Source organism: Mauremys reevesii, linkage group 1, assembly GCF_016161935.1.
Source record: "Mauremys reevesii isolate NIE-2019 linkage group 1, ASM1616193v1, whole genome shotgun sequence".
Classification (NCBI taxonomy): Eukaryota; Metazoa; Chordata; order Testudines; family Geoemydidae; genus Mauremys; species Mauremys reevesii.
The window spans coordinates 82,039,886-82,059,318 of NC_052623.1; the positions used below are offsets into that span (position 1 = coordinate 82,039,886).

The 19,433-nt window shown below is 37.8% G+C and overlaps 1 protein-coding gene across 2 annotated transcripts in view; it reads left to right on the forward strand.

The window, feature by feature from the left end:
* Window positions 1-17,632, forward strand: part of BORA (BORA aurora kinase A activator) — a 47,382-nt gene extending 29,750 nt beyond the window's left edge. Inside the window, exons 9-13 of one of the 2 annotated variants that reach the window (XM_039500207.1) lie at window positions 2,665-2,818; window positions 3,895-4,502; window positions 5,405-5,533; window positions 11,541-11,718; window positions 15,780-17,632. In XM_039500207.1, the coding sequence (XP_039356141.1) occupies window positions 2,665-2,818; window positions 3,895-4,502; window positions 5,405-5,533; window positions 11,541-11,718; window positions 15,780-15,838 (1,128 nt within the window). In that variant the 3' untranslated portion in view covers window positions 15,839-17,632. The remainder of the gene's footprint in view (window positions 1-2,664; window positions 2,819-3,894; window positions 4,503-5,404; window positions 5,534-11,540; window positions 11,719-15,779) is intronic. The other variant, XM_039500208.1, reaches the window with a different exon arrangement.
* The last annotated feature ends 1,801 nt before the right edge of the window (window positions 17,633-19,433 follow it).

The following is a 19,433-nucleotide window of genomic DNA, read 5'->3' on the forward strand; positions in this document are numbered from 1 at the left end:
TTTAAGGTGCCACCAGACTCCTCATTGTTTTTGTGGATATAGACTAACACGGCTACCCCTCTGATTCTAAAGCAGCAGAACCACTTCTGAGTGTCTGATCAGATTTCACCAGCTGAAGTGCCACTTTTGAGTAGTTTATATAACTGAAGTAATTAAAGAGTGGTGTTAATACTATGGGTCCTGGTCAAATTCCAATTTTGGAACTAAATTGTGCCTAAGTAAAACGTTGTTTTTTAACTTCAATTTTATGCTTTTCTTTCACTATCAAATTGTTGTGTAGTCCTGATATTCACTGTTGAAGAGCTGCTATTTTCTCTGCCCAATGATATTTGTGTCTGAATGATATTGACATGAGAGAATGAGAGGTAATGATTCGAATATGAGTAGCTTGTGAAGTCTCTTTGATCTTTTGATTTAGGATGCATTTTACAGAAAGACTATATTGGCTGAGATCATATTGCAGCCATGCCTTCATAAACTCATGAAGTTTGCATACCAAAAATATCATGTTAGTCCTTGGCTTGATTAGTACCTAAACACCATTTGGTGTATATAATTTCTCTAGTTGCTGTCCCTTAAATTTATCTGCAAAGGTGAAAGATTTGTGTAGTCCGTCGTGTCCCCCCCACCCCTCCCGGAATGGTATAAATGACCCAATGTACCTAAAAGGGGATTGTTCTATGCTTGTTTAAAAAACCAAACACTTTGGAAATATTGGGAATGTAAAATCTAGTCTTCCCTGAGTTTGCAGAGAACTCCTTGGTCTGAGTGAAGTTGTGAGATTTCTTTAACCCTTAATTGAAAGGGAAGTGTTGAATGTTAAAGATTCATTCTCCAAACAATTGTTAACAAAAAGTTAACAATCTGAATAAAAATCATATCCTTTCTCAACCAAGGTTTGCTTGCTTGCTTGGCGTATATCCTAAACCTACTAATTCTCTAGTAATCCATAGCATTTCTGGGGAAAGTAGTCAAAACATTTTTTTAATTAAAAAAAAAAGCAGAATGATGAAAACTTTACATATATTTATATGTAGTTAGGGCTTTTGGTTTTTTGGGGGCGGTATTTGTAGCAATTTTCAAGTTTTATGTAGATCTATAAAATATAGGGGGAGATTCAGGGTTTTCTGCTTATGTATACTGTAACAAGTAATCTCATTGTAATGTGTGCTTTAATGTCATATGTTTCAAACAACATGACTTGAAAGCACCCTAGGGAACCTTAATTACACACCAGCAGGATCTACATGGACCAGTTAATATGCAGCATGTTTAGTGCGCTTTAGAAATCTCTCCCCTATAGTCTGCATTACTTCTCTGTGTAGACAAGCCTTAGATACAAGTAACCATTTGTGGTGTTTTTCTGGTATTCAGTGGATGAACCCCAATTTCTCTTTCCTCCCCCACTCATTTGTATCAAGAATAAAACCAGAAAAAAATCAGAAGCCCTATACATAATAAAGCAAAAAAGGCACAAACCTTTTTTTTTTTTTACACTTAAAGTAAAATAAGTATTTTCCTTGAAAGGATGATGATGTATTACAGAACTGCAACGTTTACAGTGCTGTTTACTCATTTGTGATCTTTGTTCAGAACTCTCAGATGTGGGAATGTAAAATACAGATGCACCTCTGGCATGCTATAATACACAGGTGAATTGGAAGTCCCTTAAAGTGAACTATCATCAATTTCTTGAGCCATCAGTTTCCAACACAAACTTACTTTAAATGAGACATTCAGCCAGCCAGGAGCATATTATACTTGATGAAGACAAGATCACAACTAAGGCACAAATGTCTGAACGTGGTTTTTCTTAGCTCCAACTCACAGTTTCTGATGATGTTATGCAAATTGCTACTTCCTGCTGAGGATAGGTCTACACAAAAGACATTTGCTGGCATAGTTATGTTAGTCAGAGGTGCTGTGTGTGTGGTTTCTGACCATTATAGCTGTATTGGCAAAAACACTGAGTGTACATGCAGTTATACCTCCAAAACTCTGCTTTTGCCAGTAGAATTTATTTTGTTAGCGGGGCTAGAATAAGCTATTTTGGCAAAACCGCAATTTCACCAGTAAATGTGTCCACACAATTACTACTTTACCAATATAATATACTGGTTATACCTATGGCAGCAAACTGTTCCTACTGTAGACTTGGCCTGAGATAAGAGCACAGCTTCTTTTGACTCTCAAAGTTATGTGCTTCAGATAGTGTGGATTCCGTTAAAATATCCAACAGTGGCAGTGTGCAGGCTACTCAGTCACTGCATTGGGGGCAACATTCCATTCTGCTTTGGGGTATCTGCCATTTGGGAGATGAAACATTGTAGGTGTAACAATAATACAAATACTAAACAGTAATTCGGGTGTTGATTAGGAAAATCCTTATTCAGTAGTCTGGCTGCTGGTAGTCCTAATATGATTGATAACATAATCTTAATTAGTACTCTTTGGAAGCACTGGATTTCCTATGAGGCATCATGAAATCCAATTGGAGAATTTCAAGTGGACTATTCAAGCAGTGAAATGCTTGATTGAGAGTGTCAATGAAGCAGGAATAGAATTATTTTCCCAGTAGCACTGTATTTTCAAGTCTACAAATTTGTATATCAGTCTATAAATTTATATTATGTAAAAGCTAACTCTTACTCTTTGTTGTTAAAGGGTCAGTTTTCTTCCAGTCCTATTCAGGGAGGTACGAGGGCATACAGTCTGGGAAGCATTACCAGTCCCACATTTCCAGAGAGGTCCCCTGCAAATATCGCTTCCCCTACTTTTTCTCCAATTGCTTTTCAGATAAGAAAGACACCGTTGTCAGGTATGGTTTGACTGTATATACAGTCTCCTTTCATGCAGCTTATATTTCTTGTGAAGAAAAACTGATCTAGAGGCAGGTACTTGGCTTGATAGTCCAGTGGTCTCATCTAATATGGCAGATGGCATGTTTAGCAGTAAAGTATCATCAATGTAAATGTATAAAATGTTTACCTGAACAGAATTACTTAAAGTGCAAAAAATAAATTAGTGGGAAAAGGAATCATGAAAACTCACAGTATGAAATAAAGGGGAGCCATATGATTGGAGGAGGAGAGTTTTTTGTTTGAAGTTATGTATCAAAAATAAGATAAGCAGTCAGAATTGTGATTTAATTAAAAAAGTTCAGGTGGAAGTAGTAGGAAAAACTATTTTAATAGGGTTAGTGTCTTACATTTGAGCCCTGATCCCCATAACTAGATTAAGCTGAGATGAAATGAATTCACTAGTTTAGAAACCTAGTGGATGCTTATCCATATCGGACTCCGTAATCTGTTGCAATTTGGCAGTATTGGTAGTCTGTGTTCTGTAAAAACTTAGTCTATTTGCATAGCTGATTCAGTCAGAACCTGCTGTCAGATACTTCGGCAAAGTTATGTATAAAGACTGAATAGCTACTTTCCACTCTGTGCCTGATTGTAATAAGTTCTGATAATTTTCACCCTCAAAAAGCTTCTGTAGAACTAATGTGTTCTAAGAAATCTACAGTACTTGCCTAGTATGAATATTAGATTATTGGACTGGGAGCATTTTGGGGTAAGGACTGTTCATTTTGACACATTTTGGTACTGCCATTTGAAAACCCGGTCTCTGCTGTAGCAGACCCGTTAGAGAGAGGAAATCTTTAGGTAAGCAGGATTAAAATTTGAAAGTATGATGGCTAAACGTGTGTGCAACAAGTAGAACCTTTACAAATAGTTGTATCAAATGCCTTTACTGCCAGGATATGATACTCAAGGGCATCACCACCTAGTGTCACTAGAACAATTACAGCCACTTCTGGTCCTAGGATTTAGACTGTTAGCTTTTCCTCCATCTGAAATCTAATTAATTGAATTATTCTGTTTTTACTATGGACAGAACAAAGGAAGTTGACTTTTCGTTCTCCCGATGTTCCTTCTGCACCAGTCTCAAACAGAATGACACCCCCAAGTACTAGAAGTCCTTATATAGATGGCTGTTCTCCAATTAAAAATTGCTCTCCTATGAGACTTGGAGCATGCAGAGGGACTGCACAGTATCAAACTTCCCTCATTAGGATACCATTTACCCTTGAAAATCACAACGAAGAGGCAGAAGACAAAGAGAATGCCCTACCTGCAGAAGTTCTGTTACCACAGATGGACACTGGAGTAAATTTACAGCAGCAGGATGGTGATACTTTTGCACATGGTACACATTTAGTTGTGGCGACTGTATCCATTTCACCAGATCACTCTGAAGCTTGTGAACAAGGACTGGCATCGTTGCAGGATATAGAAGGTTTAAAAGAAAATAATACTGTTGATATGGTTGATTCAGTTGAGGTGTCAGATGAGAACACTTGGGTTAAGGAATGTGTTGGTACTGGCAGTATGCCAATGACCAGCTTCATGACAGGAATTACTTTCAGTATTGAAAGCTCTCACATGTGCATATCGCCTCTTGCAGAAAGCAGTGTAATTCCTTGTGACAGCAGTAGTATTCAGGTAAGAGTTTTTGTTTTATTTAAATAATTTAGTAAATTATACTCCAAGTTTAATCTCTCTGTTTTCACATTTGTCCCTCTACCATTCTGGATATACTTTCTGTCACCTCTTATCTGATGGGGTGTAAACATTGAATTGTGTTACTTAAAGCTTTTTCCATATGACTGGCAACACAGCAATTCAAGGAAATATTTATGCTACCACAGTAGTAAATTTGGATTAATCCCAAAGTACTTTGATTCTGGTTGACCCATTTACCATCTTCTCTTGTTTCTAATTAATCTGCTGCAGTTAACTAAGTTATTACATAATGCAGCCTTCTTTTGCTTTTTAAGTCGCAAATAGATTTTCAATTTTATTTAAGCCTGCAGTTGTATTATCTTGTAAAATATGTAAGTCACACACATCCAGCCATATCACCTTGGATAGGAGGTCTCCAAAGAAATCCTGGTTTCTGAAGGTAGTGAAGAAGCTCTGATGATAGTAGTAGGAACTGTCCTGTTGAAAATGCTGACGCCTTAATATTTGAAAAAGTTCTGAGTTGTGACCATTGATTGTCCAACGGGCATGTACTTTAACACACAAGTATTTCCAATTTGCCTATTGGACTTTCCCTGAAGTTTCAATCAGATAATGAATAGTTTAGGACAGAAGTGACTCTAAGCATGCATTGTTAAATAATTGCCAGATATCACCTTTAGATATGGCTGTATTTCAATGGTTCATATTTTCATCACTGATATGTATAGCTTGTATGATAGATTAACTTTATAAATACAATATGAAAGGATTATGAAGTATGTGCCTTAGAAATGTAAATTAAATTAAGCTCCCCTATTTCTTATGCATTACTTATCTGGAACAGAGAACATAGGATATTAATTCCTGGCTTTTGTTCCTAGGTGGACAGTGGCTATAATACACAAACATGTGGAAGCAGCATTATGGATACAGTTGGGGCCGAGAACTGCAGAGACAATAATGTACATTCTTATGAGGCTCAGAACAAATCTCAGCTTTCCAAAACTAAGGTAGGAAATGCATAGAATGATATATTTTTCCATTTCCAATATCCATTCCTTGTTTCCTCCCAGCCTTCCTTCACACCACTCCCTGCTAGGTCAGAGGTTTGACAAATTGTTTCTAAGAACTTCTGGGAACTTGTAGACAGCAAATTTATTTGGCCTTAGTGTCAAGTATTAGATTAAAAAGATGATCTATAAAATAAAGGAAAATTTTATACTGAAAATCCTAATTTTAAAATTCATACGTTCTGATGACCCCAAAGGCTACCCCTGGGGGAATTCTGTGCCAAAAAATGAAATTCTGTGCCAAAAAAAATTAAAATTCTGCACACGACATTTTAAAATTCTCATATTTTATTGGTCAAAATAATGCGGGTTGTTTTTTAATGTAAAATGATTCACAATTACAGTCAGTCATGATTGAAAACAACATTGCAGGATGTGCAAAATAATTTGTCCCTGTCCACATGCAGTTTTGTAGGGAATTCTCGAGCATGAGAACCTGGTGCAGCTGTTTTTGATGCATGATGTAAAGGCCATTCATGTCATGCAAAAGAACAAATATCCCTTTTGCCCTTTAGTAACTTCATCTGGACCTGGCTGGGTACTCTGGGAAGTGCTTGGTTCTGATTTGTCGTGACATTTTAGTGATTGCTTGATAAATGTTTTATTTGCCCAATATTTTTAATTTATTATTATTTTAATGGGTAAGTAAAATAAATCCTGAGCTGTAATCTAACCCCATAAAGTGATAAAGCACATAGACCTCCTAGCTGAGGATTCCCTTAAAGTCATTTATAACAAGGCTCGTTTACATCACTCTGGCAATGTAAAGGAGCCTTTACACTTTTACGTTTTATGCTCCTGGAGGAATTGGCTGAGAATGGGAACAGTAAGTTAACAATAGGAACATTAACCATGTTACTATGCAGGCAGGCAGCTACACTTTTGCATCAGAGAATGAGATGAATTAACTATCTATAGCAACATTGTTCTAAATAAAAGAACAGGAGTACTTGTGGTACCTTAGAGACTAACAAATTTATTTGAGCATAAGCTTTCGTGGGCTACAGCCCACGTCTTCGGATGCATAGAATGGAACATATATTGAGGGGACACACACACACACACACACACACACACACACACACACACACTATGAAAAGGTGGGAGTTGGGCAATTTTGCAACAGAAAAGCTTCAAAAACAGACTCTAACGAGAAACTACTGAGCTGGAATTGATATGCAAACTAGATACAATCAACTTAGGTAATAAAGGTAATAATTGGAGATATACCAATCTCCTAGAACTGGAAGGGACCTTGAAAGGTCATCGAGTCCAGCCCCCTGCCTTCACTAGCAGGACCAAGTACTGATTTTGCCCTAGATCCCTAGGTGGCCCCCTCAAGGATTGAGCTCACAACCCTGGGTTTAGCAGGCCAGTGCTCAAACCACTGAGCTATCTCTCTCTCTCTCTCCTCCCCCCCCCTTGGCTTGAATAGAGACTGGGAATGGCTGAGCCATTACAAACATTGAATCTATCTCCCCTTGCAAGTACTCTCACACTTCTTATCAAACTGTCTGTACTGGGCTATCTTGATTATCACTTCAAAAGTTTTTTTTTCTCTTACTTAATTGGCCTCTCAGAGTTGGTAAGAGGACTCCCACCTTTTCATGCTCTCTGTATGTGTATATATATCTCCTCAATATATGTTCCATTCTATGCATCCGAAAAAGTGGGCTGTAGCCCGCGAAAGCTTATGCTCAAATAAATTTGTTAGTCTCTAAGGTGCCACAAGTACTCTTGTTCTTTTTGCGGATACAGACTAGCACGGCTGCTACTCTGAAACCTGTCATTGTTCTAAATGTGAAAAAAAACCACATTGTTTCAATGTATGAAATAAAAGATTGACAGTTTTGAAGGAATGCACAGAACAGACTCTTGTTCTTCCACACCTTATCCCATCTCAGGCAAAAACTGACTGAATTTTGTTTCAATCCAATCCCTGTTATAAAATGAACCTCCATGCAATTAAAGGGATAGCACTGGCTGATTGCATTTCTAACCCTGGCAAAACAGCTGCTTGCTTCCTTGCAGCGAAGGAACATAGGCAGGCAGGCTATTACATTTCTGCCTCAGGGGACAGAGCCTGCCTTATGCCTAACAACCTTAAGCCCTACTTCTCCATGCCTGGCAAGCTACAATGTAGTAAGTCTCTCTCACTTGTTCACACACATGCATGCCCCGCCCCCTGATGGTGATTAATGTCTCCCAGGGAGGCACGCATGCCCTGCCCCACTCCGAAGTGATTTGCATCTCCGATGGCTGCTCCAGGTGTGCTGGAACATATGCGCCGCCTGGGCTGCCCAGGAAGAGGCTCATGTCCCCCGCATATTTCTTCTGCATTTTTCTGCGTGGGGGGACAGATATCTAATGACCATAAGAATTCTCTGCCCGTGCAGGTGCGCAGAATTCCATCAGGAGTAAAAGGCACTGGGGGCTTGGGGAGAACTTGGCTCAGTGTTCTTTGGCAAAAGCATTGGTGAGACTACAAATGGACAACATGCCGTCCCTGGATATCTTAAAAGTTCCATGGTATTGACTTTGATTCAGTACGCTGAGGAATGTCTTTAAGATAATTTTTCAACTTGAGATCTCTAGTTCCACTTGTGGATCTCATTGTACAGAGGCAAGGGAAAGCAACAAACACATAATACAGTTTCTGAGAATAGTGAAAGGGGATATATTAGACTAAAACAAAGGGGAATTATTCAGTTCTTCAAATGTTTGTGTGTATTCCACTCTTGGTACGCCTATGCCCTGTGTGCATGAAATCAGATTATTTTACACAGCAGTGTCTGTTAGGGCTGTGTCTACACCTTGATGCCCTTACACATCCCCACCCAAAGTCAGAGTGGGTCCAACTGCCCTTCAGTTCTTTCTTACCATCCATGGCTGTGAGACAGAACCCTGCAGTATCTGCATCACTATGTGCTTTATGAAGCAAATAAACACATCTTTGTATTGTTAGTTAGGTGTTAAATTAGTTATTATTAGTGTGTATAGGGTTGGTACATCTGTTGGGAAAAACGCCCCCAAACTTCTGTTAGTGTTAGGAATTTTTTTCTCTATGCCTGAACCAAAGGGTATAGCTACACTTGGAGCTGGGGGTGTGATTCCCAGCTTGTGTAGCTAGCATGCTAAAGAGAGTAGTGAAGCATGAACAGCAGCAAGTGGCAGCATAGGTTAACTGGGTTGAATATGTATGCACAGGGTTCAGGTGGGTTAATATTTGGCATGGCTAGCCTGTACCGCTGCTACCCTGGCTACATTATTCTGTTTTGTGTGGAAGGTTGATACTTGCGCTAGCGCAAGTATGTCTATGCAAGCTGGGAATCCTACAACCAGCTCAAGAAATAGACATACCTAAAGTTGCCTGGCTTCAAGAACTGCCCTTCATGTGAGACAACTGTGTTCTTTAACAATGGTCACTCAAGGTGCCTTTTTTGCCCCTGGGAAGGGCATATCCCAGAGAAATGCTCTATCATTCTTTTTCAAAAAGGACATGGAAGGCTACAGGGGCTTGCCTCAAACTTCTGCTTTTACACTATTTTATGTAGCCTGCTTTAGATCAGTGCAGAAAGGACCTCCCTGGACCTGAACTGACTATGTGCAGGAGTGTTCCAGTTAGCTATGGCTCAAGGTTGAGATCCCAGGCTCTTTCTCTAAGATGACCCCAGCTGCCGAGACAGGCAAGGTTGCCAAGTCCTCCTCAAAATCTTCTAATGGGTAGGGAAGAACACTGTTCCTCCAGGGAGCAGAAGTGCAGATTGCCTTCCTCAGGCCCTAACTGGAAGAAGCAAAAATCTCCTCACTTCACTCCCACAAAGGGGTAGTTCAGCCCGGAATGAGTCCTGATGACACCCTGGAGAACATGGTACCAGCCTATGAAAAGATTCATGCCATGCCAAATACCAAATCTATGGTACTGATGTTTACTCTCTCCGGACTGATGAACTCGGCACTTTTGTTGGACATTGTTGGAGTTGTCCCCAGGGAACTGCAGTATGCCACCTAATAAGGCAATTCTTAGAAGACCACAAATGGACACTGAAGATCCTTTATCTGTAACATTTCATAAGTGGGGTGAACAGCATATTTCCTCTAGATACCCAGATTCCAGCTATTCTGGACTATCTGCTAAGATTTAAAAAAAAAAAAAACAGGATTGTCCAGCAGCTCTATTACAGTATGCTTGGCAGTGAATCAGCTGACCATCTCCTCCATGCAGAGTGATGCCATTTTCTCCCATCTTGTGGTAGCTAGGTTTACGGGTCTCATTCATGTTTTCCCCCAGTCAGTCACTTCCCCCCTAGGATCTCTGTGCAGTCCTAGCAGGGTTGATGACTACTCCCTTTGAGCCCCTCACATCATTTGTCCATGAAAAATGGCCTTTTTAGTGACAATTATATCAGCGTGGCAAATAGGAAAAATACAAGTGCTTAATTCTGTCCCATCAGATGCTGTAGTCCATAAGGAGAAGGTCACCCTTAGGTAAAAATTTAGGGTGGGGCCTAAGGTAGTCTCAGACTTGCATTTGAATCAAATGAGTCATGTACCTAAGCTCTTCCCTAAACTCCACTCCCACCAAGAGGAAGCCAGATTGCATACCCTAGATGTGATCAAGGCTCTAATATTTCATCTGGATAGGACCAAAATGTTAGGTTTTCTTGAGACTAATTGTAGCATTTGCAGGTTGGATGAAAGGTCAGGCAGTATCTTCCCAGAGGCCATCTAAGTGGGTGTCTACTTACTTGAGGGTTTTTTGAGCTAGGCAAATTAGATCCTCAGTGCAGGTTAGGGCTCACTTCACCAGAGCTGAGGTAAGTTCTGTGGCTTTCTTGAGAAGTGTACCCACCTCTGAAATCTGAAAGTTATCAGGGACCTGGGGATCTGGTCATATATGTACATGACATTTTTCCCTAGTTGAGGCATCAAACTCTAATGCCTGTTTTGGCAGAGCGGTCCTGCAGTTGATATTTGAGTAGATACTTAGCAAGTGCATTCTATACATCAGGTCAAAGCTTGAGAATCATCAGCAGTGACATCTGTATGGACAACCACATGAAAGAGCAAATGGTAACTTTGAGATGTTGTCCATGTGTATTCCTTGACCTTCCCCACTACTACAGAGTCCCCTTATGCCCCAAATCTGTATTTGTGCAGGGACTGAGGAGCAGCTGGCTCTGCTCTGTCCTGCCCTTTATGCCCTTGAGGGGAGGGGGAAATGACAACACACAAGAGCAATCAGATCATGCCTCTTCCCCAATGAACACTGCTGGCCAAAAGCATCTGATCTCACTGACACAGGGCGCATGTGCACCAGAAGTGGACAGCATCTATAAGAACCAAAGTTACTATAGCGAGAATAGCTGTTTTTTTATTATTATTTATTTATTTATTTATTAATTTTCAGAAGGGATGAAGATAAAACTTTTATACTGGTGATCTGAAACTTCCAGTAACTTAACCCCCAAAATGATCCTTTATAACATGGAGACAAGATGGTTGAGATAATATATTTTATTGGACCAACTTCTGATGGTGAAAGAGACAAGCTTTCTAGCTTGCACAGAGTCTTCTACAGCATCTGTGTAAGCTCTCTTTCACCATCAGAAGTTGGTCCAATAAAAGATATTCAACCACCTTGTTTCTATCCTATCAGAGGGGTAGCTGTGTTAGTCTGGATCTGTAAAAAGCAGCAAAGAGTCCTGTGGCACCTTATAGACTAACAGATGTATTGGAGCATAAGCTTTTGTGGGTGAATACTTCAGTACGTCTGTTAGTCTATAAGGTGCCACAGGACTCTTTGTGGCTTGTTTCTATTATATCCTGAGATCAGCACCCTTTATAGCATGGACTGATTCAAATGAAGTGAAGTCCGAATTGTTAACTTATTGAAATGAGGATTTTTGAAATAATGATATTAAAATAAATTTGTTTACAAACCTAGGAGTTTCCTGTTTTAAACTATAAAGACAATCAGCTGTTGAGAGCAAAGTCGCCAGAGAGTCAACCATGTTTCCATAAAGTAAAAACATACAATACATTATTCAGTCAAAATGCAACTTGCAACTTTTCTACTTGGAAACATACCAACGAACATCAGATTCAGGGATTTCACAAAAATGGTATGTGGATTTTTATGGAGAACTTAAAATGCTATTGGCTAGTGCTTGTTAATAGTTTATCTTGTATGACCTGAAGAATGATGAGCACAGAAATACTACAACTGAGCTCAGGTAGCAGACCAAACTGCTGCCTTGCTGCTTGTTTGATATGTATTATAGGGAGCTAGGAAGCAGCAATCTATACAGGTTCTCCTAACCACATCCACTGGACATGGAAAATTAGGGAGGTGTGAGCTGGACTTGAAACAAAAATGATAGCTTATTTTCTTTTGAGCTGTTTCTGTGAACAATACTAGCAGGTTTCTAGAAATGGCAAATTGTTTCAAAATCTTAGCTGTACTAGCTTCAATAGAAATACACTCTGCATATTAGCAACCTTAGAATGGGTGAATTTTTAGCAGTTTCTTAAACTGTTTCCATATTTGGACACTGGACGACATTCACATTAGGGCTGTTGATTAATCGCAGTTAAGTCACACAATTCAAAACAATCGCCATTAATCATACTGTTAAACAATAGACTACCAATTGAAATGTATTAAATATTTTGGACGTTTTTCTACATTTTTATATATATATTGCATTCTGTGTTGTAATTGAAATCAAAGTGTATATTATTCTTGATTACAAATATTTGCACTGTGAAAAATAAACAAAAGAAATACTATTTTTCAATTCACCTCATACAAGTACTGTAGTGCAATCTCTGTGTCATGAAAGTGCAACTTACAAGTGTAGACTTTTATTGTTACATAACTGCACTCAAAAAAAACAACAATGTAAAACTTCAGAGCCTACAAGTCCACTCAGTCCTACTTCTTGTTCAGTCAATCACTAAGACAAACAAGTTTGTTTACATTTACAGGAGATAGTGCTGCCCTCTTCTTATTTACAATGTCAACAGAAAGTGAGAACAGGTATTTGCATGGCACTTTTGTAGATAGCATTGCAAGGTATTTACGTGCCAGATATGCTAAACATTCATATACCCCTTCATGCTTCGGCCACTGTTCCAGATGACATGCTTCCATGCTGATGACACTCAAATAAAAAAAAATGCATTAATTAAATTTGTGACTGAACTCTTTGGGGGAGAATTTTATATCCCCTGTTCTGTTTTACCTGCATCCTGCTATATATTTCATGTTATAGCAGTCTCGGATGATGACCCAGCACATGTTCATTTTAAGAACACTTTCACTACAGATTTGATAAAACACAAAGAAGGTACCAATGTGAGATTTCGAAAGATAGCTACAGCACTCGACCCAAGGTTTAAGAATCTGAAGTGCCTTTCAAAATCTGAGAGGGAAGAGGTGTGGAGCATGCTTTCAAAAGTCTTAAAAGAGCAACAGTCTGATGAGGAAATTACAGAACCTGAACCACCAAAGCAGAAAATCAACCTTCTGCTGGTGGCATCTGACTCAGATAATGAAAATGAACATGCATCGGTCCGCACTGCTTTGGATTGTTATCGATCAGAACCTGTCATCAGCATGAACCGCTGGAATGGTGGTTGAAGCATGAAGGGACATATGAATCTTTAGTGCATCTGCACATAAATTTCAACAGTGCCATGAGAATGCTTGTTCTCATTTTCAGGTGACATTGTAAACAAGAAGCTGGCAGTATTATCTCCTTCAAATGTAAACAAACATTGTTTTATTTTTAAATGCAGTTATTTTCTGTACATAATTCTACATTTGTAGGTTCAACTTTCATGATAAAGAGATTGCACTACAGTACTTGTATTAGGTGAGTTGAAAAATACTATTTCTTTTGTTTTTTATAGAGCAAATACTTGTAATAAAAAATAAAGTGAGCACTGTACACTTTGTATTCTGTGTTGTAATTGAAATCAATATATTTGAAAATGTAGAAAACATCCACAAATATTTAAGTAAATGTTATTCTACTGTTTAACAGTGTGATTAATCACGATTAACTTTTTTAATCTCTTGACAGCCCTAATTCACAGGAAACCAGTTTGAGCTATTGGAAGATATTCAGGGGATGATATTGTATTCTACAGTCTCTGTAGATTCACTGTTCTCTAAATAAAGCAAAAAGTAGACTACAGATTTTGCAGCATAGCCATTTAGTATACATGTAACCTAGTTGCCCATGAACAAATTTCCCCTGATCAACACCTCTAGTTTTCATCCACCAATATTTCTTCCAGATAAGGACCCTCAGATGTTTAGTTAACATATTAAGGGGGAAAAAGGTGCATATTACATCAAAATATCTGCTGTGAAATTGCCAGATGGGGGTGTGAAGCACACAATATAGTTCTGCTTCCATAACTACAGTACTGGTAATCCTTATTTATATATTGTGCACTCCATAACTAGCTCACTCTTCCCTCATAATCTTTTCCTGAATGTGCAAAAGAAAAACTTCTCTTTTGAGTGTGGTCCAGTGGATTTAAGCACAGAAGTAGCAGTGAGGGACTCCTCTGGGACTTTTTTGATACCTAGTTCTTTACCAGAAACTTCTTATCCCCTGCCCTTGTCTGTCATCTGCCCATTCTAGTGGACAATTGTCAACCAGTCCTTTTACTTTTACCAGTTCTTGAGAGTACACAGTGACCAAATTTTATCTTCAGTTTCTAACCTCATTGCTTAAACACTTTTCAGTAGAATGGTATGTTGGAGTTTCAGTATGAAAATATTAGTTTTACTTTTGGCCACTCTACAGAAGCCACTCTTTTCTTCCTAGTTAACTATGTCTTTTCTGTTGCTGCTGGTACTCGCTCCTTCCTTCCTTCTCCTTGAAATCTGCAGAGTATTTGAAACTGAACTACTCCATTCTCCTGCCCAACTTCAGTAGCTGTGCAGATGTCTAGTTGCATTCTTGCTTATATCTGATAGTTTTCTGTCCCTGTTGATACTTCCTCTACACACAAAGGCCTCTCCTTTATGGAGTTCCACAAGGATCTTTTCCCATATTCATTCTTTTTACCAACTTCTTCATCTATTCCATTTTTCCTTCACTGTCCTCAGAATATAATTTATGATCTTAATTTTCTTGCTCCTCCTCTTGCATTTTCCTAGGTTCATAGATTGGCTTGTCAACCCCTCTGCAACATTGCTCATATTCTCACTTCCATATACACTGACATTCTTAGCTAGGAATTCACTTTTTCAGCTTCCTTTTTAGTGGTAATTCCCAAATCCCACCTCTGTGGACTACTGTATTTGCAGAATAACTTCCTGTCTGTTCTAAGAAATAAATCTTCTCCATCTCAATCAACTCAACTACCTCCTCATCAATTTCAATACAAAGACAAGTTTGTTTTTAAAAACTTCCCATGGACTTTCCCTAACCACTCAGATATTTTCTTACACCGTCTGCTTACAACCACTGACCTGTGGCCCTCCCTATAATATCTACATTGCTGGTCCCTACTTTACAGTTTCTGACATTTGGAACAGTCTTCCCATATCTGCCTCAATTCTCTTCTCTTTTGCCTCTACTTTGTGCTTTTTAATTTAACTCTGAAAAACAGTTGGGGATACAGTTTGCATGAAAGATGCTACACAAAAAGTTGCTGTAGTCATACTGTATCAGGGGAAAAAATCAAGACTGACTAAGGAAAGTCTGATGATTCAGGAAAATAAACTATGGCCATCACTGTATATATAGGTCAAACCCTAAATGAGAAAATGTGGAGGGACTTGAGAGAGTTTTTTCTCAAAATATATTTTTTCTAGCAAAGCTGGAATGAGTTTTCAACACTGAAAATAGATATTCAACAGAAAAGCACTAAATTATATATCTTTAATTTTGCAATTGTTGGATTTGTTTAAATTAGTGGTGCAAAACTGGCAAAGATAACATGTCAGATTTGACTAGCCAAGTTTACAAAAATCACTGGACTTAAAAACCTGAAAAAAAATACATTGAATTACTCACCAGCCTGGCAGTTGGAGACAAAGATATTGGAACTTGGCACTCTACCTTTGTGGATAACCTAATCTTAGAAGCTGTATAATGAATGTTTGTCCCAGGATCAGATTCTTCCAGTTAAGTTTTTTTTCTTTCTTTTTCTTTTATAGTGAGGACAAACAGTCCCAAGATCTTGGATGGAGAGTCTGCCTGTCATTCTATGCAATAACCTGCAGAAATGCCTCTGTCAAAGTGATTAGACCAAGGCTGACAAGTAGCCTTTGGCACATATGACTTTTTTGCAAACGGAATCAGTTGTGTTATAGTTTGGAGGGAACTCTCTCAATTACATTTTGAACACTTTTGAAGATAAAATGTGAGAAGGATTTGTATGGCACTTAAAAAACAAGTCATCTGAATTGTTACTTGAAACGGAAAATAGCTTGTGAAATTTTGTCAAATCACAAACCTCTGTATGTTTGTTATCCTTACCTCAGCAATGACCACTCTGGAAAAAATTTACATTGAAATTGACAGGGAGACTTCTATATCACTAATAAAATATTATTAATTTTCTGTTTCTTCAAACTTAAGTATTGCAAAAATAATCGAAGTTTGTGATTCGTTTAAAATGTGTAATCAACTAATTAACATACTTTTCTGAGGTGCTTTTTTGTTTTGTTTTGTTTTTGTTCTTTTACATTTTTAAACTTTGTCCTTTTTACCTGTCAGTTTAAGGTTCTTGGCATAAATAAAGGTTGGTCCCTGCCATAGTCTCTGTGCCAAGGAGGATAAGTCACACTTCACTATTTAATTGTGATGATAAACCCTTGAAATAGGAGCTATAACTATCAACTGCAACTAGGTTTGGCACAGTGTTTCTGTATTTTGTGTTTTAAGTCCACTTGAATAATCCAGGGATTAAAAATTTACAGTGCATGTATGGCCTAAACTGTATACTTAGGTCTGATCTCACAAACCATCAGGGCTATAAAAATAACTTTATACCATTAGAAACTGAACATGCTGCTTTCTAATTCTGCTCTCTGGAATGTCATGAGATCAGAAATGGAAAAAAAACATGTTGTCATCCTGCTTCCCCTTTTCTGCTTCCTGCTTGTATTGGCATAATTTTAGTAGCCACTATCTTGTAAAACAGATAATTTAATGCTTTATGCCATTTGAAAGCAAGGATTTCAGACTTCCAGAGGGTATAAGGAATGTTTAGGGTATTATTTTTTTATGATTACCAACATGTAATGGATGCTAATATTATGCTAATATAAGGTGGGGGGAAGAAGAGGGAAAGCAATATGGTAATCAGAATTTTATGTGAATGTAAGGTTGGATCTTGTGACCTGATTAAGCTAGAAGCACATTGGTAGACCAATACAAGTATTTCTGAGACAATATATTTTTTTCAAAGCATGTGCCCTGTACCAGTAATGAAAATGATCCCTGTAGTATCAGTGGAACTTCTGGACTCTTCTGGTTGAAATGTGAAATTAAATGTGGTTTATCATTTTAAAATTAAATTTAGTTGGATTCTTCAGAGCTGCATGTTCAATGATCAGAGTTTTCAAATTAGTCACAAATAATAAAGTAATCACCAAAAATTGTGTAAAATAAGCTTTTTCATAGGTAAGGCAAAAAATGAATAGTACAACTGGATGAATGTGAAAATAGTGAATTGTATAAAAGTTTTTGTATTTTGTCTGTCCTCTTTTCTGTCTTCAAACAGACTGTGCCAAGAAGCAACCAACTATTTATTTTGACTTAAGAAAAACAAATATTTAATTATGTTTAGAAAACCTACTGTACTAATGAACTACAGTGCCCTTTTGACCATCACATTTCTCTAGTTTTACTTAATTCATCAGTTGGCACATATTGCACAAAATGGTCACTGTTTACATTTAAAGAAAACAATTAACATTGTTTTAACAAGGGTTTTTTATATTGAAAATTATTGTATAATTTTAAGTGATTTAATGTAATAAAGACTGATTGTTTCTCCCTCACACCCTAGATTGTTTTGGATAGTTTTGTTTTTAGTATCCTGCCAGACTAAGGACGTTAAGATACGTCTTTCAAGTGGGGCGGGGAACGAGTTGGACTAAAGCTGATTTTACTGTGATGTAAGTCTGATGTTGAAGGTACTGCTTTTAGGGCTGTGATTAGGGCTGTGAAGCGACTAAAAAAAAATCATGATTAATTGCGTGATTAAAAAGATTAATCGCATGATTAAACAATAATAGAATACCATTTATTTAAATATTTGTGGATGTTTTCTACATTTTCAAATATATTGATTTCAGTCACAGAGAATACAAAGTGTTCAGTGCTAACTTTATATTATTTTTTATTACAAATATTTACACAGTAAAAAACAAAAGAAAGTCTTTTTCAATTTACCTCATACAAGTACTGTAGTGTAATCTCTCTATCATGAAAGATGAACTTACAACTGTAGAGTTACGTACAAAAAAACCTCTATTCGAAAATGAAACAATATAAAACTTTAGAGCCTACAAGTCCACTCAGTCCTACTTCTTGTTCAGCCAACTGCTCAGACAAACAAGTTTGTTTATATTTGCAGGAGATGATGCTGCCCGCTTGTTTACAATGTCACCTAAAAGTGAGAACAGCCGTTCGCACGGCACTGTTGTAGCCAGTGGTGGAAGATATTTACATTCCAGATGCGCTCGAGATTCATATGTCCCTTCATGCTTCAACCCAATTCCAGAGGCCATGCATCCATATTAATGACACGTTCTGCTCGATAACGATCCAGAGCAGTGCAGCCCAACGCATGTTCATTTTCATCATCTGAGTCAGATGCCACCAGCAGAAGGTTGATTTTTTTTGTTTTAGTGGTTTGGGTTCTGTAGTTTCTGCATTGGAGTGTTGCTCTTTTAAGACTTCTGAAAGCATGCTCCACACCTTGTTGCTCTTTGAGTAGCTATCTCTAGAAATCTCACATTGGTACCTTCTTTGCGTTTTGTCAAATCTGCAGTAAAAGTGTTCTTAAAATGAACAACATGTGTTGGGTCCTCATCTGAGACTGCGCTAACATGAAATATATGGCAGAATGGGGGTAAAAGAGGAGACATACATTTTTCCTCCAAGGAGTACAGTCACAAATTTAATTAATGCATTTTTTTTTTTAACGAGTGTCATCAGCATGGAAGCATGTCCTCTGGAGCAGTGGCTGAAGCATGAAAGGACAGACTAATGTTTAGCATATCTGGCATGTAAACACTTTGCAATGCTGGCTACAAAAGTGTCATACGAACTACCTGGTCTCACTTTCTGGTGCCATTGTAAGTAAGTAGATGGCAACATTATCTCCTGTAAATGTAAACAAATTTGTTTGTCATAGCAATTGGCTGAACAAGAAGTAGGACCAAGCGGCCTTGTAGGTTCTAAAGTTTTACATTGTTTTGTTTTTGAGTGTATAGTTATGTAACAAAAAAAAATCTACATTTGTAAGTTGCACTTTCACAAGAAAGATTGCACTACAGTATTTGTATGAGGTGAATTGAAAAATACTATTTCATTTTTAGTGTAAATATTTGTAATAAAAATAATATAAAGTGAGCACTGTACACTTTTTGTATTCTGTGTTGTAATTGAAATTAGTATATTTGAGAATGTAGAAAACATACAAAAATATTAAATTTCACTTGGTATTCTATTTAGTGTGATTTATCATTAATTTTTTAAATTGAGATTAATTTTGAGTTAATTGCATGAGTTAACTGTGATTAATCAACAGCCCTAATTTTGATGCTTCAGCTTACAATGAGCAGCACAGGTCATGG